A 26624-nucleotide genomic window follows, 5' to 3' on the forward strand; every position below is an offset into this window, starting at 1 on the left:
GCTAAAAATGAATTAAATGTGATGTTTAACAATAAACAATGCAGCAGAAATATGTTCAGATCAGCTGGCTAACTTGTCAGCTTTTCTTTACTGCTTTTCTCAGCTGCTTAATAAATTTACATCTTGATAAATCAGTCAGATTAAACAGAACTGAACAGAGTACCGATTTAAAAATGTGTGTAAAAATAAATATTAAAGCATTATAATCAAAGGTACTCTTCTGTGTGCTTCTACCTTCTCCTCTGTTGTATTGATGGACGCAGCAACAATAAATGAGAGGCAGGACTTTTGCAAACGTCCATTAAGTTTATGTATGCTACTCTAAGACTGCAGGAAACTGATTTTACATTATATAAGTTTGTTTGGCTTACTGAGGTTAGCCTAACAAAGGAAAGTGCAGTCCTGTTGAAAATTTTGCTTTTCTCCCACTTGTGGCCAGTGTGTGAAATACCCCTGGTATTCAGGGGGGGTCACATGTTGACTGGCTACTCCAGTGTTGGCTGGCTGCTAACTCACTTGCCATAGTGGTGCTGATGCTTCAATGACAACAAAATGTTTAACCATTCTTCTTCTGGAAATGCTCTGTTCTGGCTTGGTAGTGTGATCTTTCACACATTAATGGAGATCTTATAGTCCTCCTTTTGTCTTCGGGTTGAGAAATGAGTAACAATTCACTCTTTCCACCAGTCTCTCTGGATAATTGTCAAGTTTTCAGATACAAATGTGCTATGGCATATTGCGAAGTTTTCCAGAGGTATCCTGGGAATAGTTGCAGTTGCTAGGCTATTGTTGTGGTTGGTATAGTGTATTGGGTAACACCTCTGCCTTCTATGCTGTAGACTGGGGTTCAATCCCTGCCTGGGTAAGCACCCTACACTATACCAATAAGAGTCCTTGGGCAAGACTTCTAACACTACCTTCACCTACCTGTGTAAAATGATCAAACTGTAAGTCGCTCTGGATAAGAGCGTCTGCCAAATGCCATAAATACAATGTAAATGCTATGAAGAACCAACTGGGTGGAATACTTTGCTACAGCACCACCCTGAGGCAGACCAGTGCTGCATCTCTAGTTAGTTTAAAATGCCAAAGACAGAAGCCGATTGTGGGTGAAGCAGATAAACAATGATCTTTCCATGAATTTATATTTGAGCATCTATTTTTCCTTAACGCACAGCATAATGTCGTAACAGGTTTATTTTCAGGGACCCTCCCAGAATTTAGATTTTGAGACAATCAGGGGGTCCAAGCGTTTTAATTAGGGGGTCCTAGTGTATTTTGCACCATGCTTGCGGCCACTTCTGTAACGCAGGTGCTATGCACTTTGGAGCCGCAAGGCAAATTTGTTGAGGGTACATTAAAAACAGTATTGAAACATCGAGCACATATTTCTACTCAAAAGAAGCAGTAATAAAACTCAAACACCCTTCTAGACTAATTTTGAACGGCTGGCCTCTCTCTGCAAAGTTATGTTTGCCTGCAGTGTATTAAAGAACAATATAATCTTGCCCAAATGTACTGTTTACATTACCATACTTCTGACAGATTCCACTGGGACTTGTGAATATCACACAATATTGAACCACGTTGATTTCCATTATGTACTGTGCGCCTATCATGATCGATGACGGATGACCGAACTGAAACAAAACATTTTACACTAATCGCCTTCAGCCTCCTCGCCTTTAAACAGCGATCCTTATCCTTCAGTCCCAAAACATCTGCATGAACATCCACCGGCCAACGTCTATTAAATCTGAAGAACAACAATGTCTGGAAGCCTCTGAATCACACAGGCTGAAATCCAGCCATTTTCTTCCAGGTCCAGGCATCAGTCAGAGGCTGCAGCTTCAATGTTCTGTCCATGTTTTTATTCCACAATGTCCACCAGACATGTTCAGCTACAGGCTCAGGGCTCTGCTGGCTCTTCCACGGTCCTTCCTTCTCGTGGTGGTAGGGGATTGGTTGTGGGCGGGGAGCGGGCGGGTCACAGGGCTGACACCTTGACGATGTTAGAGCTGGTGGTGGTGTTGATGGTGGGTGGGGCAGGGATGGGGTTAGCCGGACCGTGGCCGTCTCCGTCCGGTGGGAAGTTGGTGGGTGATGGCAGGCTAATGACAGCTGTGGTAATCTGCTGCCCCCTGCAGTTAATCCGGCTCCTCTCGCTGGACTTCATGTTGAGACTGGAGCGACTGCTAAGGTGTTTAAAGAACAAAGGCATGACATTAGTAGAGCTTTAGCAATACCTTACCCATGCGCCATCATTCAGCGTTACCATGGCAGCAGCGCCGAACAGAAGTTAAAGCCTGTAAACGGTGGAAAAGCAGCTCATCTCACCTTTTTCTCCTTCGTCTCGCTCTAATAATGAAGCTGAGAGCTGATCAGAGTTAATGATCTTCTCAGCGAAGCTCGTTCTGCTCGTTAGTTTGTGCTGATGATGAACGTGATTCATTCACGTGACGTTACTGAGTAGGATGAGCTCATGAGGGTCATTTCAGGACGCCGGTTCGTCACATTAATGACAGATTTGAGTCACTTACCTAAACGAGTGTGAAGCATCAAGTCAGAGAGATTGGATTTGAGCAAAAAATCGGATTTGATCAACGAGGCTGGTAATGTGAACGCAGCCTTTTCTTATTTGGTTACGACACTGGCTATAAGTTGGCTGCTACTACTGTTATTGACAATGCAACATAGTTTGGTCTATTTTTATTGATAACAGTACATCATACAGTGTCAGAAACCACAAAATCAAGTATTTGAGCTTAAAAACCCAGTTCAATTTGAGGCAACTGTGTGATGATTTTGGCAGACAGCTTCTTTTTCATATTAGCTACATTAGCCTCATAGCTTTAGTGCAAAACTAAAGAAACAAACGTCGACTGCATTTGGGGTAAAGAGACAATTCAGTACATTTGAATTCCTTTGCCTTTAATGAACTTTATGCTCACTTTTTTAATAAAGAAAAGGAAAGTACCAGTCCAATGCAGCAGATGATGTAAATCAGTTAGTATTATTATTATTATTATTTTTATTATTATTAAATTAATTATTAAATTTAAGTAATAATATATATATATATATATATATATATATATATATATATATATATATATATACATATGTAATTTAATTAAATGAGTTATTAGACCAATCTGCCTAAATATGTGTATCCCTGGATACTGACTATACATTGAAATTATGCTCTTTGATAGAGGCGGCTGAACTGCAACTGAAGTAAATGGTAATAATTACAGTTCTGTTTTCTAAGGTAATCAATAACCTAAAAAAATTCAACAGGAACAGCACTTATTTGTATCACATCCTTTACATTACAACACTCTGTAAAAACAGCATGTTTCGTTGATTATATACGTATCGCTCCGCTCAAAGAGACAAATGCAAACTTCTGACAAGATTGCAGTTTCCAAACTTTCAGTCCATACCAGGCGTTCCTATGTAGAAGAGATATTTTATTATAATTTGATTTATGATTTACACAAACATGTAGCAAACATATGTGGGTCATTCTACAGAAAAGTCCACTTATCTATCCATAGGAGTCACTGGTGTTACTGATCCTCATTGGTGCTACACATAAGAAAGGTAACACCAGTGACTTCAGCTAAAAGCTTCATACGAAATCATGAGCTAAATGAGAAAATCTCTGATAACTGAAAGACACAGTGGACTCACCATGAGCTTTTCTTCATAGATCCTCAGAAAACAGGTGAAAGGAAGTCAAGTGATGTCATCAGTGTGATTTTTATTTCAAAATAAAAGATTTTTTGTTACGCAGTAACACCAGTGACACGACTCCTGGGGACCACAACTTTCATTATATATTTTATAATATTTATTTGGCATTTGTTTTCTTTGTCATGTAAATCATATATTTCATAGTCATGTATAGATTATTGCAGTTAAAATTGCAGAAAAATATGTTTTTTTCTTCAAAATATGGCCTCAGCCTTCACACATGACTGTGAGGACGAGCTCTTCTGTGGTGCTTGGAATTCTATATGATTGATTTAAAAACCAATATTGCTAAATTGAGGCTCAAGAAGGTGTAATTGTGAAAATAACTTATTGTTTTATTTTAAAATAGAAATAAATTGTAACCATAACAGGTTTTTTTAAGTGTGATATATCTGTAAACACTAGGGACACAAAAATTGACGTTTCAGTAGAATGACTCGTGCTCTCTTCACGCTGCCACAGTGCCCTCTAGTGTGTAATCTGAGTACTGCAGTGAAGCCACACACTCACCTTGTGCTGAGGCTGGGCTGATCTCCACACTGGATGTGAATGGCGCTGAGCTCCTGCAGGCCCTGCGTGTGTGTGTGCGTGTGTGTGGTGGACAGGCTGGCGTTGGGCAGAGGGATCCTTTTGCGGGAGCGGCGGGTGCAGCAGGTGCCTGTGAAGCCCTCCTGACTGGACAGAGATGGGCTGCGAGAAAACTGTGCCCCCTCTACGCAGTTCTGCTCGAACAGCTGCTCATCCACAAATTCGTGAGCCTGCGGGGGAGGGGGAGAAAATGTTTAAATTTTATGTGTTGTCTTTATTTTAATTGTTTTGTCTCCAGCACTTCGCTGCTGTCGGAACAAAACCTCATATCTCCATTTTTGTCGATTTTTAGTTTTTGAAATGATTTGAAAATGCCCAAAATGACTTGGAAAGACGTCTGGTTCCACTAACTTACATTAATAGTAGAGTATGTTTTTCCTTCTCCTGTAAAGTTACCATTTTAGAGATACAAGGCTTTCTTCCGACAGCAGCGAAATGCTTATTTTGCATATGTTGTGTCTTTAGTCTGTTTTGTTCTGTACAGTGAGCTTATTTTGTTTATTTGTCATGCAAATTATTTCAGATATCAGTTGTTATTACTCAAGCTCTGTTTACAATGATAGAAAAACACTGGTTTAAATTACTACCAGGCGTGGTGGAGAATTATGTACTGGCAATGAATTGCTTTTCAACTTTCACATGCAAAGGCCTGCTTCACAATCCCATCACAAACAGCAGTTTTAAATGCATGGACCACGTCCAGAGACGTGACTCATTTTAATGATGAATGTAAACTAAGCCAATGAAGTTCACTAGAGTAAAGTTTACTGATGTGCTGATGGCTGAATAAGTGTCAATAACTTAATATTTGGTCCCTGGTTTATTTGGATAGTTCCCTATAGATTATCTATAGATGCAGAGAAGTATATGACCAGTTAAAAACATTGCTAGCAGCCATCTGGAAGTCTGAATTGTGTCCATACATTTGTCCATTTTTATTCTCACGTTTCGCGTGATGTCACACTACATAGTTGGTGCCATTTTTAGGGCTGAATCAGGGAGTGACTGCGCGGCGCGATGCCTTCAATTCACCTGTAAGACGCGACAGAAGCTGAGAGACGAGAGACACACAGACCTCTAATTCAGTGTTTTCACTCCAGGTTTGGAGCCGCTGCACTGTATAGTTTAGTGTTTCTCTGCTGTTCACACCTCGTTCAGCTCAAGAAGGGATTAATTAGCTGATAATATCAGGTATTTTAACCAGGAAACCACAGTTATGCAGTGCAGGGGTTTCAGGACTGGAGCTGAACTCTGAACTAACTGAACTAGCAAACTTACAGAATCACGTCTGTCGAATCACGACGTCGTTTTCCGACCCACGACATTCACTACAGAAATCAACAGGTGTATTTTCATACCTAGCACGAATAGCACTTCAGTGACTGAGAGATCATATGAGGTAGAAGAATTTTCTTCACCATCATCTCCGTCTTTGATACATTTACAACAGCCAGGTTGCCTCGAGCCTTACCAGTTTAATCCACTGGCTGAAGCCTGCAAAGAATTAGCACCAGATAATGAGCAGGAGTGTGTGGGAGATGTGAAAGAATGCTACGTTATTCCCTAAAACCATATGAGCTACTTAGGTTTCAAATGATCTGCTCAACTTGGCAGTACAACCAGATCTGCATTCGGTAAACACTGAGTCCTGATTTCTTAGAAGTACTGAATTTTGAATGAAGAGGATTTCTTTAAACACTAAGTCTCATTCATTCTGACATCAATAATAAAACACGCTTGACATCAGGGGTCCATTTGCACGTGTGGGCACTGTACCAACCTTTTATCTGCTGAGAAGGTTTGCTGTAGGGTGGCGGCCGGGATATGTGAAAAGTTATTGCTTACTCTAGTTAGCCATTTGCTAACATTACCAGCAGTAAAACAAGGAGATTCTGAAGCTGTCATCTGCTATCTAGGGTGTCCTGAAGTTGCATTTACTGGCAACTGGAGACTATATGGACACTAGATTGGCCCGTTACATTATATGATCATACGCTGAATGTTATTAATAAATGTGCCAATCCACAGATGTATTTAATGCATTAAGATAATGTTGCCAAAACCAGAAAAAAGCCATTTTTTGTGAGCAGTGAAGTCTCATTTTTGCATATTCAGATTTCTTTCTTCAGCAGCTTTTGAACGGTAGGTGGAAAAAAAGGTGGTTTCTCAGCAAATCCGATTTTTTTGTTTGGCTGTTTACAACGTCTTTTAAATGTGATCTGAATGCGACATCAGTCTGAACAGATCAGCTCCTAAACTGACCCACATGCGCAGAAGATCGATGCTTCACGTTGCTTCAGGTAAACAATCGTGACTGCCAACGAACGCCAGTCGCTCCCGGAGGATCAGCTTCATCTTCACCAGCATCACAGGAGCCATCATGAAGCTTCACTGACTGACAGCTGGGCTCATCACCCAGAATGTGTTCGAGCCGTAAAAAGGGCGCGGTCACTTCTTTGGTTCGCGTCCTCGGATTCTTTAAACTTTGCTTTCAGACTTTTATCTGTTCTTTGACGCTGCAGCCTCGTTCTCCTGCGGCCTCGTTCGGACATTTCTTTAGAAATCTCTTTGAACACTGAGTCGTTGTGATAAGTGCCTTCAAATTTTCTGGTACAGAAACATCAGCCCAAATGTTTGAGTCTCAGCAGTGCGAAATTATGATGAATGTGGAGCTGGATTGATGTAAAAGCCGTGTGAATTCCGATCTGGCTGTTCAGACTGAGTTGCATCACCACAGATCGGATACGTATCGGATTTCAGTACCACATATGAAAGCGTCTCAAATCAGAATTGAAAATGTCAGATTCAGTGTGTTTATCTGTTCACACTGACACACAGAAACATCTGTGTCAAACCTAAAGAAAAAGACCAGATTTGGGTCACTTTTACCTGCTGTATGAACAAAGCCTAAGAGAGTTAAGTGACCGTCTACAAATTATTATTGGCAATCATTGGGGTCCACTCACAATATGCCTTATGATGTCAGTAGAACACAAATGAGGGGCAAAATTTTACAATGGCTTCTATTTATAATAGATGTGAGTTCCAAATTTTATATACATTGGCCATGAGATGGTTTCATTTCGGTGGATGAACTGGGTTGTTGGATTGTTAAAGTTAGGGGTTGGGTAAGGTGAAGGAAAAGATAAAGATATTAATGGAAATTTAGTGGAATGGAAGTTAATGGTACGTATCTGCGAAGCATGGACAGTGGAACATTCAAGTAAAGTGTTACCATACATGTTACCGAGTGTCACCAGACTCACAGTAGTTTTCTCCAGACAGTGCAGTAGGTGGTGGTGTTGGCTCTCCAACAGCGATGAGGTTTTGTTCATGTGCTGCTCCTCCTCCTCTGAACCCTAAGACATACACATAGACACACAAGTTTTGACTGTATCAATACATATCTCACAAACAGATGTCTTCTATCCAGGGGTTACATAAGTAGGGTTCCTCAATAAGCTGCATCATTTATGCTTAAAGTGAGGACTGTCCAATAAGAATGTCCCTTATTGGACAGGTATAAATTATCCTTGTTTGTGAAATACCTTTGGATAACAAGTGCAAGAGTTGTGTAGTGTATACACAATAAATGTAATCTCCACTGTTTAAATAGACTGTTCTCATAGGCTACGTTCACATTACCATGTTGAAGTGGCACGAATCCGATTTTCGGCCCTAATTTGACTCAGATCTGATGTTTTCAGAGCTGTGTGGACACACAAATCTGATCTTTTCAAATCCAACCTGAGCCTCTTTTATATGTGGTCCTAAATCGGATACGTATCCGATTCATGGCCATGTGACCTTAATGTGATGCTCAGATCGGAATTCATGTGCTTTTTTTCCCCACTGCGCGTGTGCCATCATTCAGCGTTACCATGGCAGCAGCGCCAAACAGAAGTTAAAGCCTGTAAACGGTGGAAAAGCAGCTCATCTCACCTTTTTCTCCTTCGTCTCGCTCTAATAATGAAGCTGAGAGCTGATCAGAGTTAATTATCTCCTCAGCGAAGCTCGTTCTGCTCGTTAGTTTGTGCTGATGATGAACGTGATTCATTCACGTGACGTTACTGAGTAGGATGAGCTCATGTGGGTCATTTCAGGATGCCGGTTCATCACATTAATGACAGATCTGAGTCACTTACCTAAACGAGTGTGAACCATCGTGTCAGAGAGATCGGATTTGAGTAAAAAAATCAGATTTGAGCAACAAGGCTTTTAATGTGAACGTAGCTATAGTTTTGACAGCATTCTTAATGTGGCACTACTGTTTTGCTGATTTTGTCTGTTACAACTTATCAAACCCAGAAAAATGGGCTGAGACACAAAGTATATCATGTACTTGTCTTCAAGTACTGTAATATTATATTTTTGTCATATTGCCCCATACTGTCCTATATTTTGATTTAAAAGTCTCAGCCTATGAATTCATTACCAGCTCACTCCCTCACTCCATGGTGGCCTTTAGCTGTTGAATCAGTGAGGCAGTGAATAACAAAGGACTTCTCAACAACTGTCATGACATCTGGAAAGGAATCTCTAGGAGTGTAACAAGGTTGCAGCAGCAACTTTCTTTTCAAATGGATTTCAGTCTCCCAAGGCCTCCATCGAGTCCCACGCAGCGGCGAGCAACAGGAATGACACGCCTGTAATTCCAAGTGCCAAATCTCTGACAGCTTCATCACAACCCCTTGTACGAAAATCAGCCACAGAACAGGGACAAACCCGCCCGCACCGATGGGACTCCTGCCTCCTGCCACCTTCAGCAGAACTCCTTTCCATGTGAATAGGGACGCTGCCTGATATGACGGGGATGACAGCGTCTGTGGCTGTCTGCCATCCTGGATTGTTATGCACAAAGCCACTGGGGGAGAACAGAGCAAACACCGAAAGCAAAACACCAAAGGCTGAGAGTAGAGGGACCTTTCTTTTTCCCTTTTTTACAAACACTATTGAGTTTTAATTGGAGGTATTTTTCACTGGCTTTAATCTTGGGCTATACTCACAGAAATAAAAGGAAGATGGGGTCAGACAGAATGGCTGATTCTAGGACTTTTGTATTTAGCTCTTTTAAAGTCTGCACCGCTTCTAATTAGGATGGAGGTGAGTGCGAGTTAAATCTGTCCTGATTTCATTAGAGTTCGGCACGACTTCACCCTAGATGGGAGCATCAACAGAGCACAATAAAAACGTGTCACGGGCAGTGGGATTTGACAGAGTCAAGATGGTCATTGCAGGTTAGGCCTGGGATAAGAAATCTTATTACTTTTCCACAAGTACCCAGGCTTATGTTACTGTTTCAAATGCTAACTGAACCCAACTGCAGCCTGACAACCCGGTTACAACCCATGTGAGCTTAAACTGGGCTTGAAATTTTAAATGATCCTGAATAGTCCAAGAACATTATGAAGGCTTATTTAAACATTTCAAACCCAACGGCAGCCCGAAAAAATTCTGTTTAAATCTGACTGCAGTCTAACAAAATTGTCTAAACTTGCCTGCAGCCTGAGAAAATCCTCTCAACCTGACTGTACCCTGATGAAATTCTATCTGAACCCAACTGTAACTCAACAAACCTGTCTCAAATCTAGCCTGACAACATTCTGTCTAAACCAAACTGTAGCCCAACTGTGGCCCACCAAAATTCTGTCTGAAACTGACTAAAACTGAACAACTCTGTCTCAGTACTAGCCTGACAAAACTCTGCCTGAACCTGGCTGTAGCCAAAAATTCTGTGAACTTCTCGGTAACCCCACAAAACTGTGTCAACTCGACTGTAGGCCAACAAAATTCTTTTTTAAGCCTGACTGTAGGCTAACAAGACTCTGTCCTAGCTTGCCTGGCAGAATTCTGCCTGAATCTGACTATAGCCTGACTGTAGCCCAATGAATTTCTGTGAAGCTAAGTGTAGACCAACAAATTCCCAGTCTCAGCTCAACTGCAGACCAACAAACTCCCAGTCTCAGCTCAACTGCAGATCAACACAATTCTGTCTGAATCCAACTATAGCCTGACAAAATTCTGCCTGAACCTGACTGTACCCTGACAAAATTCTGTCTAAACCTGGCCACAGCTTGACAAAACTGCCTGAAACCAACTGTAGCTAGACAAAATTCAGAATCCAACCTGACTGCAGCCCAACAAAATTCTGTTTGAAAGTGACTACAGCTCGACAAATTTCTTCTAACCCTACGATAGCCTGACAAAATTGTGCCTAAATCTGACTGCACCCTGCCAAAATTTGGTCCGAGCTTGTTGCCCAAAATTTTCTGTTTGAACTTGGCCGTAGCCCAACAAAACTGTCTGAAACCAACGGCGACCCAACAAAATTGTCTGAACCCTACTTTAGCCTGTCTAATGTCTATTGTAGCCTAATCATCAGCAACCTAAGACCAAATAAAACATTCCCAATGACAGTATCTGTTAGCCAGTTAATTTACAGCTCTCCAAAATTGTTTAATTCCATTTTAAGCAGAAAAACAGAGAATACAGTTTGCAAATGCAAGCTAGCTAAAGCACAAAATGTCAATAGCCCAACAAGTCAAGGTCAAATTTGGTCAGAATACCATAAAAAGATGTTGTTTGCCAATAAATATTACTACATGCTTTTAAAACACGTGAGGAAAGTCCGGCCAGACTCAGTGCCGTATCATCCGACTTGCCTAGTGCATTAACATATAAGGGAAAGCTTTGTTATACACCGTGTCTGGGAGGCGGACAGGTGCTCACCGTCAGATCCAGAAGCTCGTTCAGGAGGCCGTTGCGTTTGCTCTGCAGGTAGGCGTTGGAGCTGCCCTTCTTGGCTATTCTTATCCGGGCCAGGCGGGCTTTCTGTGTGGGCAGAAAGGTCCGGTGTCAGACAGCCGGTGGGAAGAGTAATGAATTATCTACTGGGTTCCAATCCGCTGTCTCATCCATCCATCACATGGCAGACAACATTAGGCTCAGGTGAAATCCTAACACTGCTAGTGCTTGGGCTTGTCTGGTGTTTCAATTGCAGCCTTTTCTGTAAATACACTGTACATCAGACAGGACTCGAGCACCTACAGCTGAGTAGTGGAACACCTTTTTTATGACCTTGCTACTTTATGACCTTCAGATGTGCCAAGATTTGATATTCTAATCAATAGTTGCACTGGGTCAGGTACAGTAAGTGATTCTAGTAGGTTTGATTTGTTAAAAAATTGTAGTAATTATGTAGTTTTCTTCTCATAAACACAAAGAATTTGGAAGGATTACTTTATTGCCCTATGGAAATTTTAACTATTAACCCTAGGCCTGACTCAGGGGTCGGAAACCCAAATGTCAAGAAAAGCCAATTTGTCTTTTCAACAAAATCAATCTGCCTTGGGTGCCACAACTTTTGTATGTTAATTTTTTTTTTAAGTAACGCTTTCCCATCTTGGCTGTAAATATGTCTCAGTATGTGCTACTGGGCTAAAAAATATAATATAAATGAAAACACAGACTTACTGTGCTCTGCTTTAAGCTTTAGCTCAGCTTTTCTTACATCTCCGGCAGGAAACTTTTCCCAAAAGTAGAACAGTTTCTTATAAAATGTCTCTCAATGTTTGACCTTTTTACGAGGCTGAAGTCGCTTCTCATTCGCCAGCTTCTTGTTCTAATTTTCCCGTTCCACCTTAAATGGTGCCTGAGGCACCAGAATGTGGCCGCTGCACCATTTAAGGTGGAACCGGAAAATTCAAACGAGAAGCCGTGAATGAGAAGCGACTTCAGCCTCAAGACTTTTTAGAGTTTGACAGTTTCTCGTTTCACCCATTCATCTCCAAATTATCGATGTTCGTCATAAATCTCTCTCTTTGCCGTTTCGTTAGCTATTAGCTAGGCAAAATGTCTGCGTTGCTATGGTGACCAGGAGTCTGCTTGCCAACCTTCAGGGTTAAAGGGTGAATTAGCAGTTCTACATTAACTCCAGCGTTTAAGACCATTTATTGTTAAAACTCAGCAGAGCTTTATTTTACTGTAAAGGAGGATTATTTTTATTTTAACCAACAAATCTGATTCTGCTGTGGAGCCACAACAGGACAGTAAAAGAGCCGCATGTTGCTGACCCCTGGCCTAACCCTTACCCTAATGCTGGCAACTTTAAAACCAGCTCTGTATGAACGACCAGAGTTTTGAAATACTTGACTCTACTGGCTCTTTTCTGTACCAGTTTTCTCTACCGGTAAAGAAAAAATGTGGTGCTCCACATATTAAAATCCTGTCATCCACCAGCCACAGATGGTCTAGCAGCCATTGTTATTGCACTCTAATGCGGTATGAAAAGGTTGAGTTTGACTTTTTTTCTTTTTCAGTCTCGTTGATATGGGCCTCCATGCCCTCGAGGTTCCATTACAAAAACAGTATCGGGATTGGAACATCTGAGGGCTGAAATGAAAAGAGAGCGATCTGAGATGGAGGAAATGGATGAGAAAATGGGAGAAGATCTCACGAAGTGCCAGAGATAAGTCTTAAGTGCTTTTCGCTCATTCAAGGTGAGAGTCACGTCTTAAAGTCTGTCACACACTCTCTGGCAGCTGCGCACACACAATCTCCCTCGAGACGCGTGAAGCTTCGCTCCCAGAGGACGTCTCGCTTTAGGGAAGCCATTTAGTGCGGGAAAACGGTTTGTTTCAAAAGATATTGAGCAACGCCAACTCTCTGCGCGTACAAATACACAGAGGAGGCGTTCGCTGTTCCCTCCCTTTGATTTGAATAAGAGAAAAGAACAAGCATCTTACTGTGAAACAAACAAACGTAAGTACTTCAATAGCACAAATAGGCTTTTATGTAATCAAATCTGCTTTAATCAACTGTCATTTGAAATAACGTTTATAAATAATTATGATAGTTTATGTCTAAAGGTAGCACTGTACTTGGAGAATGCACTTTAGGGGTGGGGGCTGTGAGTATACAGGTGTCCACACCTAGACTGTACACCACTGTAGACACTGGACCTGGTCACCAATTATGATGCTCCAATGGTTTTTCTAGGGACCCTTTTCTTGTTTCCCCTACCATAAAATAAGCTTGAATGAGATACACGTCATGATTTAACTGGCAAGCTAACACTGGCTTCATATCAGTTTTCACGCCCCCCTTTTTTTTTTTAATAAATTCTCAGTGTATTTTCAAATGTAAAGACGCACTAAAATCTGAGATCTGATCACTGATACAGCAGTGTGATATTGTGCTATGTGGCAGAGGTTAGCTGGTCCGTGTCTGCAGAGTTCTAGCTCTAGTGTCTAGTCACCGTAGATTTGAATCACTGAATTTCTTAGGCCTTTAAAGAAACAAACAAAGATTATTTCGGGTCTATTTGAAATATGCAGTTGTAAAGATGTGAAACTCGAGCATAGTGTTTCATCTATGTGGTTTTATCAACAAGTAAAACCAGCGAGGCTCCTCCTTCTGAATGTTGGCAGACATAAGCACTTTCTGTAGCATTATTAAAACCCTAAAACGCAAACGCAGGGCTGGATTTCCCAAAAGCATCTTAGTGTTTAGATCATATTAACTAGCAGAGAGAGTGTTTAATATGATGCTCACTCTACTGTTTAAGAATCGTCTCGTGCCAAGGTGCTTTTGGAAAACCTAGCTCAGATCTTTTTAGGCTTTCTCATAGAATTCATAGTTCAAACAGTATTTAGTGTCGGTTTAGGTAAGTTTTACTATTATTCTTATACATTTCTATAAAATGTATGTGTATTATTTGACACAGTATAAAATGAAAAGCATATAAAATAACTAAAATAAGCAAATATATTCTTCTAATATACATTATCTGACTATAAAAGAACTATCAGTCACATTTTCTTGAAAATAAATGTACATAGAACGTAAAAGGTGGTAGATTCAAATGCATAGTTTATGTACTGTATTTAAAAATGACTCTGCTTGATGATTCTACTCCAGCCCTTATATATTTGTTGATGTCATGTCCGCACGGCTGTGGTAGTCTCGAAGGGGAAGCAGTAAAAACTTTATAAAAAGACTGAAATATCTTACAAGATGTGACCACATTGTATAAAAAGTATGCCCGTGGCAGTGGTCAGCAGCTGGTCTACTGAATCTTGGCTCCCAGACATTTGTTGACATCTGTGAATAATCTTGTTTATTTTTCATATGATTGCTAAGTTAGGGTGCTTGTCCACATTGCTGGATCGCTGGCCTCTGCAAGTGGCCCTTGAAATACCTCAGTGTCCGGGTTCTCACAGTTTGTTTGCTGTCTGAAACGCCCTGCCCGCACTTTGTCTCTCTGGCGGCCGCACTTGACTTTGCTCCACTATTACTGGCGTGACCCCTGGTCCATTTAGAAGGACCGCTGCACTCCGCTTACGGGGAGAGCGCCCACAATCAGCCTCCTCATTGGTCCAGCAAATTGGCCCTGTGATTTGTGAGGTGATAGTTGGTTGCTTCATTTCAGACCGTGTTTGTCCGTTCAGGTATGGAGACAGTATCTGGGCTGATTTTGCTGGGATTTGTTTGGATATGAGGCCAGGGCGACATGACAGAAGCTCCAGATTGCCTACTAATTGTAATGGGCGTCTCAAGCAGCCTGCCATTACAGCAGACTGCAGAAAGATGATGGAGGGCACTGTATAAGGAACATCAAACACAAGGCACAGCCCTGTGATGTCCTGCTGTGTGGCTGAAGAGCCAGACACTGATGAATGTCCAGTAGAAAGATACTAATTGATCTTATCAAAGAGGGAAATTTCTGTTCTCATTCACAATAAGTTTAACTCAGTCTTTTTGCAAGGTCCAAATTCTGCCATATTTTTCCAGTAGTTCATTTTTACATGACCACTTTTCATCTCTTTATTCTTGGCATTAAACAGGCTGAGGTAAATGAGCTAAACTGGTTGCTTTTGGATTTCTGGTTCTTTTAGGCTGCAATGATAGATTTGCTAACTGACAGCCAGGAACAGCACAACATTTAAACATTTTCCCAATTTCGTTCACTCAATTAAATCCGCTATGGATTGTCTGCAGTAACATCCCTCTTTATCACTTCAATGTGAAAGAGCATTGTTAAACTGTAGCAGGTTAAATTGACAGTGTTTTAGTTTTAGTCATAACCTTTTTATTTTTCCTATTATTTCCTACTGTTTTAAATTGCAGAGCACAGAAATGACTGATCACAGACTGATTCTACCTCAAGTATTGATTGCAGGTCTTTCTATTGGCCTTAGTATTTGCACAAACAGCTACTCGCATGTGTTTATAACAAAATTGTCCTGACATAATGTTTTAATATGCTCAAAAACTTTCAGACTTGGCTACTGCAGGCAATCATGTGTATTTGTTTTGAATTCATCATGGTTGTGACATCACAACCATCAGGAATTTCAGGAGTTTTTAATACAGTTAATACGGTTAATTTACTCATTTATGTATTTTTTCTGCATTTAGAGAAAGATGAAATGTAAATGATTAATATTTAAATTAGTTCAAACATTTGCAGAATTTTGAACAAGTATATGCCACCGAGTACATAATTGTGAAGAAATATATTCTTTCTAGGACTTTTCTGAAGGCACAGTATATGATTTCAATCCAATACATTTTTTGTCAAATTCAATTAATCTCTCCTCTCCTCTAGTTCTCTGTTCTGCACTGCCCTGACTCTGTAAAACAGCAATGAACAAAGTGGCTCGGGATGAAAAATACAACACTATTCCAGTCAATCAGCAACAGAGGGTGTTTGTGGGAGTATGCACAGGACAGGGGGGAAGGGGAGGGGGTTCTTGCTGAGCTCCACCCATTGTCAAGAAGGAGAGATGGCCAAAAAACAGCCAAAGAGGAGAAAATCTGAAGAACAAAGAATGAGAAAGAAGGTCTTGGCTCAGGCAAGGGTGAGGAGTCGTGTTAATATCGGTGAGGTGTTTCGGCTGTGAAGAGACCTCTAGGACGACGAAGCTGAAGTTGGCTTCCTATTCGCATTTTCTCATCCCATCTCAAATCATGCAGCAGTTCCTGAGGGGCCTGAATATAACTGCTGCACTATTTAAGGTCAAACTTGCAAAATTCTAACAAGAAGCTGAGGCACCTGAACACAGCTTAACTGCTGTACTACTTAAGGTGGAATGGGAAATTCAACCAAGAAGCTTAGGCACCAGAATCAAACTGCTGCACTGTTTAAGGTAGAAGAGGAAAATTTGAGCAAGAAGCTGGCAAAAAAGAAGCTTCACCGAAAGTTGAAAGGCATGAAAAGGGATGAGGAGGTTGCTCCTGCTTGAGTGGGGTTATATTAACTTAGTTTTGCTGTTTCACAGAACCAATAGGTCAGTATTGTTTTGTCCCATTTCTAACGTTTGTGATAGCAGCTGGTTCACAGCAGCAATTGTAGCGGCAGTTTGCTAACCCACTACCAAGCTAGCGTTAGTTACCTTACTTGCTGTGTTATTGTTTGCTCTAACGTTATATTGTGGTATAAATTTGTCCGTGTAACATTTTGCATGGGGTTTTATGGCCATGAAAAAAAAAAAAAAACAAGTTTGCTAGCCCAGTGTCGTTCGCCCTGGCAATTCATGTTAATGAATTTGGGGGGCAGAGCTTCTGAAGGAGCATTGAAACTAGGGGTGCATTTGTTTTGCCATTGAGTTCAAATATCAACAATTGTTCTCCAGAATCGTGTATTATGTCTTTAACACAAGCAAAACAAAATTTCGTTCTCTGTACAATTTAAGTGTTTCTAAAATTTAACAGGAAAATGTATTTTGACAGGAATGTTCTCCAAACTATCTATAACTTTTTAAAAACATGTAATTTCATCAAAAATGTACAACTTTTCTATAACTTCTCAAACATAAACAAATAAATGTGTACTTTAACTGTGTTATAGGAATATTACAGAAATTCTCTTTCATTTAGACAGTTTATTGGATGTCCAACTACGGACTGTACCAAACATGGGGACGATGGTATGTTTTAAAACAGTGTTTATATAGTGCATCAAATTCCTTTATTGAAAAAGGTAAAAGAAACAGACCCTTTTCACAGAGAGTGACGATTACTTCCGGTTTACGCCTTAGCAGGGTAAAACGTCTGCTCCATATAACTACTGCAGAAGCGATGATAAAATGTTATAGTGGTGTACCTTAATGCTCAAATACTGAGCTACAACAGACATATGTTAGTTTTCCTGTAGTCATGACAAACAGTGAGAATAGAAAGTGGATGGAAGCACTGATTTAACTTTAAACCGAGCTAAAATGTGTGTATCTGTATTTATTGTAGCCCTGCTTACTGCTGCTGCAGTTTTGAAAAGAGAGAAGAGCTTTTATATGTAATATGAATTTGATAGACGTTGTTTAGCTGTAGCTAGCTATGTTAGAGGCCCTTGCTAACTGTAGCTGTGTTCCCAAACAAGGAAGCTAGTTTTCATTAGCTGCTGGCACCAGCCAGCTAACGTGGAGCAGGTTCTGTGACACATTTACAGCAGCGATTTCTCTTCTATTATAAACGCAAAGCAAAACTTTTATATTTAAAGTCTTTTTTACAGTTCAAACTGTTTTTTAGCTTATGGTAGGCTAGCAGGCTACATGCGCTAATTAGCTAGCCTACCATTAGCAGTTTAAGGAACTCCAGCTTCATATGAGTAGCAAACTTTAAAGCTAGCTGGCTAACTGTGTTAGCAATCTGTCAAAGAGCATCATTCTTTTAGTTTCATGGTGATTTTTGAAGCAGCACTTCGGAAAACATCCACCTTTCACTGCTCGATCAAAAACACGACTCCTAGCTGACTTGTATTTTAGAATCGCGGTTATGCTGCGGTGTTTTGATGTCCATTTTCTGGCATATCTAGCTAGTTTGTGATCTGAGAAGAGCCACGAAAGGTTTCTGACATAATGTGCCAGCTAACGTTAGCTGTTTGTACTGAGCTGATCATGTAAGAATTATTTCGTTGGCGGTTTATTGCCTCATTAGCTTTTTAAAATAGTTTGGGATAGTTTGGGATGATAGCTACTGTTAACAGTAGCTTCTAGACAGCGTAGCTAGCTTAATATAAACGGAGTCCATCAAATTCATACTGCATATAAAAGTTCTTCTTTCTTCTGAAAACAGAAATATTGCAGAAATTGCTGGGATGTTGTACAAAGACACAGAGACTGCTTGATGTGAAGCAGCTGCAGCAGAAACAAGGCTATTCCACACATACAGCATCTTAGCTCTGTTTACAGTTAAATCAGTGCTTCCATTCACTTCTTATTCTCGCTGTTTGTCACGACAGTGCAGGAAAACTAAATTATATCTGTTGTAGCTCAGTGTTTGAGCATTATAGTACACTACTATGACATTTTGTCATCGCTTCTGCAGTAGTCATATGGAACGGAAGTGAGTTTTACCCTGATAACGCTTAAACCGGAAATAATCGCGACTCTTTGTGAAAAGGGTCCTTCGGTTTTATCTGCTTTAGTGTGCCGTCCTTGTCTACAGCAGTTAATAAAGCTTGTGTTCGGAGGAGCTGTGGAGTTTCTCAGGGTTGGGCACTGCTGCTTCTGTCCTTTGAGCACTGGCAGGTGTGAAGGGTACGCTGAATGACTTCCCTTTCCAATTCGCCAACAAGAGCTTGTTGAGGGGAGCTATTTGAGGCAAGAGAGCACTATTAAGGGCAAGCAGATCCCAAAGCTGCCTCTGTCTCCCGAACCACACTCCGTCTCAAAACACACTCACTGATTTTCTTATTCTCTTTTGCTTTCTCTTTGTGCATCTCTCTCTCTCTCTCTCTCATTTTCCATTTCTCTCTCTGCCCCTCTCTCTCTCACTTCCTCTATCTCTCTCTTTCCCTCTGTGTGCAAGCTCTGTGCTTTCAAACCTGTTTTTATGTGCCAGCTCTGAAAGGTCAGCTGCACTGTCGCTGGGCTCGAGAGCATTTGTTGTTATTTAAGCATAAGGTGAGCAGGTTGAGTGTCTACTGGGGGTGCGCAGTCAATAGGGAGAGTGGAGCTGTATAATTCTTTGAAATAAATGGAAACATAAACACACCTACTAGGTATCATACGTTCTATCTCAGCACTATACACACTCCGGGGACTGCCTCACGGCAGGGTTTTATTTGACTGTTTTAGCTGAATTTCTCTGCGAAATAATTAGATTCTGCAGGAAGCATAACAAAACGTTCAATAAACAAACAATCCGACCTCACGCTGATGCAAATGGTTGCATTATACAGCATTTTCTTCAGCGCTTGGGGGAATATGCGGTTTAAAGCGTGTTAATTTGGAGGAATAAAATAAATGTGGGTTTCTTATCTTAAATCACATGAGTAAATATGAAATGTGCGAAGCGCTTTCGGCGTAGAAAAGCACTATGAAACTGCAGTGATTCATTCATGATTCATTCGGGCATTGTTCTGATCATAAAGCTCGGTGGATTTTAGGGAAGGTTGTCAGGGATCATCGGTGGAAGAATACTTGCTACAGATGCATCAAAGCTAGTATTGTTTTAGTGTAAATGAGAATTTATCCCAGAATCTTCTAGAAATATGTTAATCGAATGTCACATTAAACCAGGTTCTGAAAAAGAAATGGTGTATTTACAGAACAGTAAAAATACTAGAATGATAAACAGGTGAAATGACGTGTGCTAACTCTGCCTTATAAGGCTGTTATAAAATACAGGGTGATTCAAAAAGATTGATCCGATTTCAAAATGATTTATTTCACTTGTAAATCATTACAGAGCAATGCAGTGAACTGTAAATGGTTTAAATAAGCATAAAGTTTATTATGTAATTGTACAAGGTCTCAGTATGAACCTCCTCCAGCTGTACAGACATCAACGCCATAGTCAAATTCATCCCATACTGGATTGAGCATGTCGGGTGTTGCTGCACTCACAGCTCTTTCAGTGCGATTTCGGAGATGATCCAGTGTTGTGGAACCAGCGACGAACGCTCGGAGCTGTTTGAGGTTCACTGCCGATGAAAATCACACTGCACAGTTATGACGGATTCACTCTTATTGAAGTGGAGAACGCAGAACGCTTTCTGCTCAGGGGTCTCATCTCCTCACAGACTGAAGGGAGCCATCTTCCACTGACAGAAACTCTATGACCCCCTCTTTCAATTGGTATGTGATTGGTTCCTAGGCGCCTCACGGTTGTAAAAATATGGCACTTTGAAATCGGACAAATCTTTTTGAATCACCCTGTACTAAAATGAATTCTTTGACTTATAAGCATGTTGTAACACAAGTATCACTATCCATTACAATGCCTTACACCAAACAATTATAGTTCATTATTAGACCTTTATGAAACACTATTAGCATTTATAAATATGCTTACAAAGCATTGTTACTACGTTACACAGTTATTAGAACCTTTATAATGGCTTATAAGTGTTACCAGTGGAAATGGAAATGTTATGTATGGAAATGTTATGTATGGAAATGTTATGTATGCAAAGATGATATATATAAAAGAAGAGCAAAAGCTGAAAGCGGAAGTTCATGCAGGGTTTTCAAATCAGAAAATGGATTAGCAAGTGGGAAAGCGATCTATAAACCGTTTACACACCTGTAAGCTCTCTTGATGAACAAAGGCCTCATTCATCTAAATGACAAAAACCTCACCTGCTGACCGCCATCAGTCCTATCTGCCCTTCATCAAAAGAGGCCATCGCTCATCAAATTTTTGCCACAACCATTAAGCTAATGATCCTTTGCATGAGCGGCCATTTGGTGGTGCATTTCGCTGGCCGGTCCAAGGGCATGCACCCAGCCATGGTCCACTGTGCCAGTCCCAGTTTTCAGCACATGCCAGGTGTTAGTCGCTCGTCTGGGGCCAGTGGTGGGGGCGAAGGTGCACCATTCTCTCTCTCTTACACCCGTACACATATGTACAGACACATGCGCACTCGCACGCACACTGGCCAGCCTTTGTCACCCCGTTAGTGCGGCAAAGCTCAGCAACTACCTAAAGGTGTTCACCTGTACCTTCTGAGCACGCCGCTTGTCTGCTCTCTGGTTCTGGTGATAGATTCGGCTAAAGTTGGACACGATGACAGGCACAGGCAAGGCTATTACCAGCACCCCGCTCAGGGAGCAGATGGAGCCGAAAATCTTCCCCGCGATCGTCTTAGGCACCATGTCTCCATAACTGGAGGGAGGAATGGAAAAAGAGAGAGAAAGAATAGCAGAGGAGCAGTGAAAGACAGATGACAGACAGGAAAGTGGAAAGAAAGACAGAGACAAAAGAGACATTAGCTGCAGTCGACACACAAATAACAAAGGTTATAAAAGGTATGTGCGATTGTAAAAGACTGCCTTTCGGTACACATAATGCACCATTAAGTCAGCCGATGCTTCAGACTTTTATCCTAACAGCCTTAGACAAAGTTTCTTTTGTTTTCTTTCCAAGCCAGAGCCAGTTACTACTAAGGTTCCACACTTATTATTGTAATTCAATTACACATGAACAAGAAGCTGTGAAAAGCTACAGCCCAGGTGGGTAGAAAGGCAGGGAGATAGGGTGCTATCTGCATGGCCCAGGCCCAGATTAACAAAGCCTGCCAGCCATCTCCCATGCCAGCGTCTGACTGGGGACATCTGTGGAGGGGCATAAGCTCCCAGGAACCAACAGCTTTATCAGAGTTGTCAGGTACAAACCAGTGTGGAGCGGTGCCAGTGGGGCCAACTTGTTGAAATACCTGCAGGAATAGGCTTGGGGGAACTGAGAAAGTACTGAATCAAGCTGTAAGCTATGACGATTGGCTGCTTGAACATAACAGCAGTGTAGACATAGAGTACATTTCTGATAAGCGATGAAGTGGATTCTGGGAGAAAGCTTTCAAAGACCATCATGTACTTCTGCACTCACCGGCCCTTCTCTGTGAGTTTGCTTGGTCTACTGCTTTGTGGCTGGAAGCTGTTGACTTTACAGCTTATAGGTATAGTTGCTGTTACCTTACAGCACTTTCATTTAACGGCAGATTCAGCAGGGCGGAAAATTTACAAACTGACTTATTGTATCCTGTGATACACTCTCAAAAATAAAAGGTGTGAAACTGTCACTGGGGCAGTATCCCTCTCACTGGGGTGGAACCCTCGTGGGTTTATCTCAGTACCTTTAGTCAGGGAACATAACTGAACCATAATCCACTGAAATGATATTTTCTAAGCTGTACTGACTCCACACACCCCGTCTCGTCTCCAGGCTTTTATTTTACTGTTCTGTTTTAAAACATTCGGTTATGAAAAGCTACAAATACAAACTTTTCACCTGGAAAAACTAATTTCAGGTGCACAATTGGATCTTAAAACCACTGTTGTACCTTTGAGGGCTCATTTGCATTGTTTGTACCTTGATTAAAGAAAAATGTACCTGAACAGAACCTATATTTCTAACAGTGTAGTACCATGTTTAAAGTCACTGGGTTCTTCAGTACTGCCAGTGTTTATTTATGGAGGTTGCATGGCTATGTGCTTGATTTTATACACCTGTTTGAAATGGGCGTGGCTGCAACGCCTGAACTCATGGGGTGTCACATACCTTTGGCCATATAGTGTATCTCTGTGGTCTGGACATGAGAGTGGATATAAAATGTAAAGCATAATCAGTTAAGCCCAGTCACACCCTGACGTAGCATTAGGCCCCACTGAAATGAAATCAAGGCTATAGAAGCTTAACCACATTGGATCTGTGAGATTACATAAGCTACAGCCTTGTGAACATTTGCTGGTTTTATCTGTTGAAAATATCAAACCAGAACACTGTCCTTTGTGTGATTTCATGGCTTCAAGAAAAAAAGATATGATCCCGTATTTATAGAAATATTGCATTTCATAGAATGTTTTTGTGTGTCCTGTTTTTGAAAATACTCTATGCCAGACCAACGTGTATGAAAGATTAGCAATGATTAAAGATGAGTGTATTTAGCAGCATTCAGTGTACAGATTCTCTTAAATCGTTCAATAGAAATCTGCTGAAATTGCTCTCAGCGCTTGTTACAATTCCAGATGAGTTGTCTGACCTTGGCTGGTTGAGAGATCTTGTCAGTGTGTTCCCGACTGCTGTGAAATTCATAATATTGTAATATGCTTTTCAAGCAAGACATTAAGCTCCAGACCATGCACTGATCTCCTTTACCCTGCTGTAACTGGTGATAATTGCCAAAGCTCATCCGACTGTGCAATTTGCTTGACACTTGTCAGATTTTAATGAGCCTGAAGACATGACGTCGGTCACTCGCACACTTTTCAGAGGTATAACATATTCCAGCGGTAAATTAATCATCAACAAACTCTATCTCCCGTTTGATTCAGCTGTGCTATCTTCACGCTCGCTGCACTAAAGTAATGGTATCCCATTACTCTGCCAGGAGTTGTCTGAATTTCAAAATGTCCCCGATTATTTGCAAGAGAGGACACGTCGATGTGACGTGATTAATTATGGATTTGCCTCAGCGAGTTCACTCCTTCGCAACAAAGTCACAAATAAAAATACAAACAGCTCTGCTCGAACCAAACGATGGGTGCCTGGGCGACCCCGGAGTAAGTCAGAGGTGCAACGATAAGCATGAGGAATCCATCAATCTCGACTGCAGTTCCTCCTTTTTAGAAGCGTGAATTCGTTCTCATGAAAGTGAAGATAAAAGCAACGCAGAGAGAGCAAGCGGGAGAGGTACCCGAACTTAATGAGATCGTTTCTCTTTTTTTTCCCTTGTGACGCTTCAGACTGAGCTACACGGCACATTTCTATTTCAATTAAGAACTCCTGTGTGCTTGACTTAATCTTGATCTGTTTTCAAAGTTCCACTGTCGAGGACTCATATTCAGAAGTCTCCTCTCAGCCGGTGCCCTCCCTTGCACCTCGCGTTTACTCTTCATTGATTTTCTGGGCTGTGTGCAGGATGGGACTCTTAGGCCGGCCATATGCTGCGGGCTGCAGGGCCCAAGGGAGCGCTCAGAGAAGTGGGCTTTCAACCTCCCTGTCCGACTCCCACGTTTTCTCCTACATTGATATTCCCTTTGAATAATGGCCCCACATGAACATGCTGCCACTTCTAAGTTCGCCTAGTATGCGCCAGCCGCTGCCCGTCAGACAATGCCTATTAGCTCAGCTCTCCTTGCACATGTTGTCCATTGGGTGTCCACGAGTTTTCCGCTGGAGGACGAAGCAAAGTTGCCCAAAATAATGGGCATGAAAGGTGAAAAGTGATAAAAGTGCAGCAGGGTAAAAACTGTGGTAAAGTTTAGCTCATCTTCAGTAGCCATAATGGCTCCACTAAAAAGAGACCAAAACTCAATAATTACTCCAGGTGCAAAGTGACTGAAAAAGCAGGAACTTTTTAAAACAACTTGATTTATCTATCATTTGCAGAGCAGAGTAAAGCTGTTCCATTATCCAAAAAGTGATTACCTTTAAAGAAAGGGCACGCAGGCTTGGGCCGCCAGCGACTGAGGAGCGACTTGGGAAATAAAGCAATTTGTGTTTCCAGTGGAGATATATTCAAACGGAGGGTGTTGGGTCGGTGGCCTTTTGAAAAAGACAGAGCTGTCATTTCCATCCAATTTGAATAATAACTGTCACTTTGGGAGTGAAAAATGTTTTGAAATAAGATGCAATTGAGACGGCTTAAAAAATGTAACCGTATAAGCTGACTTCTCACGTTAAAGAGCGCGAGGGCATAGGAACTTTTCAGAATGCCTGAGGAGGCAACCGGGCTCATTGTTAGTGAGAAGGGAGATGATGAGGAGGCATCTGGACTCATGAGAAGATGACAGGGTCTCTCTCATTAGAATAAAATGAGAGGCCATCTAAAACACATTCCATCCTCCTCCAAACGGAGAGGCCTCTAGCCGGTTAGTGATGTTTAGTGAGGCTGGAAGCCTATGTGATTGAATTGGTTAGAAATCAAGGTGCTCTGCGTGCATCGCTCCTCCGGTATAATGGAGTAGCTGAGTGCTAGCCCACACAGAAGCAGCCGGGCGACTAGCTGCGGCTGTCTGGCGAACAGAAAGCATCCCTCAGCCGCCGCTGCCTGTCAGCGCGTTAATTATGTCATCCCTTTGGCTCCTATGCACCTGGCAAGGAGAGGTGGAGAGAGAAAAATATCACCTGGTGAATTGGGCCCTCCATTCTACCTGTGGTTTGTAATAATAATATTAAAAAAAAAAAAAAAAGTTCTTGGCAGTTATGGATCTGGGGTAGCAGCCCAACATTCTGGCTGGTTTTAAAATGGGCCACAGGCAGAATCAGACTATGAATTCAGTGTGAGGAACTGGGATGAGGACTAGTATTGGCCATTTGAGTATTTTCAACTGGAAACAAATTACATTTTTTAATTAGGATCTTAAATTTCCATTTTAAAAAAGTCAAAAATTCGAGCACTTGATTTCTGTGACCACAATATAGTACTAAAACCGTCGCTTACCTTCTTGGCTTTAATTTACTGCATAGCGAGCTTCTCTATGTTAATTATCACCCCACATTAATTATTACCCCTAAACATTGATTTACTTTTGGATCGAGGAGTCAATAAAGTGTCAAAGAAAAAATCAAAGTCAATGAAAAATTCACACCAGCGCTATAAACCCCTGAAGTCATGCATCATTCTGTAGCCAGCATTTTGCCTATTTTAGAAACTTTAGGTCCAATCAAAGTCCCTTAAATTCTAGGTATTAAAAACATACGAGTAAGATTCAAACTCCAAAGTACTAGATCACTATTTTGGTAGCATGATGGCAAGTTTGGAGACATTTTAACTAAATTACACAATGCCTTACAGGTTCTAGATATTAACTGTGTAAGTGTGGGGTAAAATCTCCAAAGTGCTCTGCAATTATTTTGTGTAAAATAAGTATCCCTTTAAGTCCTCATATTTATTTGGAGTAACACTGTGTTTACATGCACTCAATAATCCAAACATAATTGGATTTCTGCAGTTATCTGATTATTCAAATGATCATATAAACACCATACTCCGATCTAGAAATCTGATTAAGAAATCTGATAAAGAGGCTGGATATTAGCTCAGTAGTCCGATTTCTCAGAGCATGTAAACTCTTACTCTGATTTCTTTCGGATTTCTCAGTCTGCGCTTGTGTAAAAACAGACGGCAGCACTGGAAATAAGTTAGCAGCATCACCACGAGACGCAGCAGAACACTTTTGAAACAGCGCTGAAACCAAATACATGCTTAACGAAATGAAGGATTTAAATATTCCTAATCTTCTAGATAATATATGTTCATATTTTCAGGTAAAGTGGCACGATTCTAGCGAAATGGTGCGAAGTTTGAGTTTTACATTATGTTTACGTCTTCT

General features: G+C 41.1%; 1 protein-coding gene across 1 annotated transcript in view; it reads right to left on the bottom strand.

The window, feature by feature from the left end:
- Positions 1 to 945: 945 nt before the first annotated feature.
- Positions 946 to 26624, bottom strand: part of LOC118799865 (potassium voltage-gated channel subfamily D member 3-like) — a 172976-nt gene continuing 147297 nt past the window's right edge. The window contains exons 3-7 of the mRNA XM_036559944.1: positions 21288 to 21456; positions 11077 to 11178; positions 7614 to 7706; positions 4270 to 4517; positions 946 to 2195 (exon numbers count right to left, since the gene is read on the bottom strand). Of these exons, the coding sequence (XP_036415837.1) occupies positions 1988 to 2195; positions 4270 to 4517; positions 7614 to 7706; positions 11077 to 11178; positions 21288 to 21456 (820 nt within the window). The 3' untranslated portion in view covers positions 946 to 1987. The remainder of the gene's footprint in view (positions 2196 to 4269; positions 4518 to 7613; positions 7707 to 11076; positions 11179 to 21287; positions 21457 to 26624) is intronic.

This window comes from Colossoma macropomum, unplaced genomic scaffold (genome assembly GCF_904425465.1).
Source record: "Colossoma macropomum unplaced genomic scaffold, Colossoma_macropomum, whole genome shotgun sequence".
In the NCBI taxonomy this organism is placed as follows: Eukaryota; Metazoa; Chordata; class Actinopteri; order Characiformes; family Serrasalmidae; genus Colossoma; species Colossoma macropomum.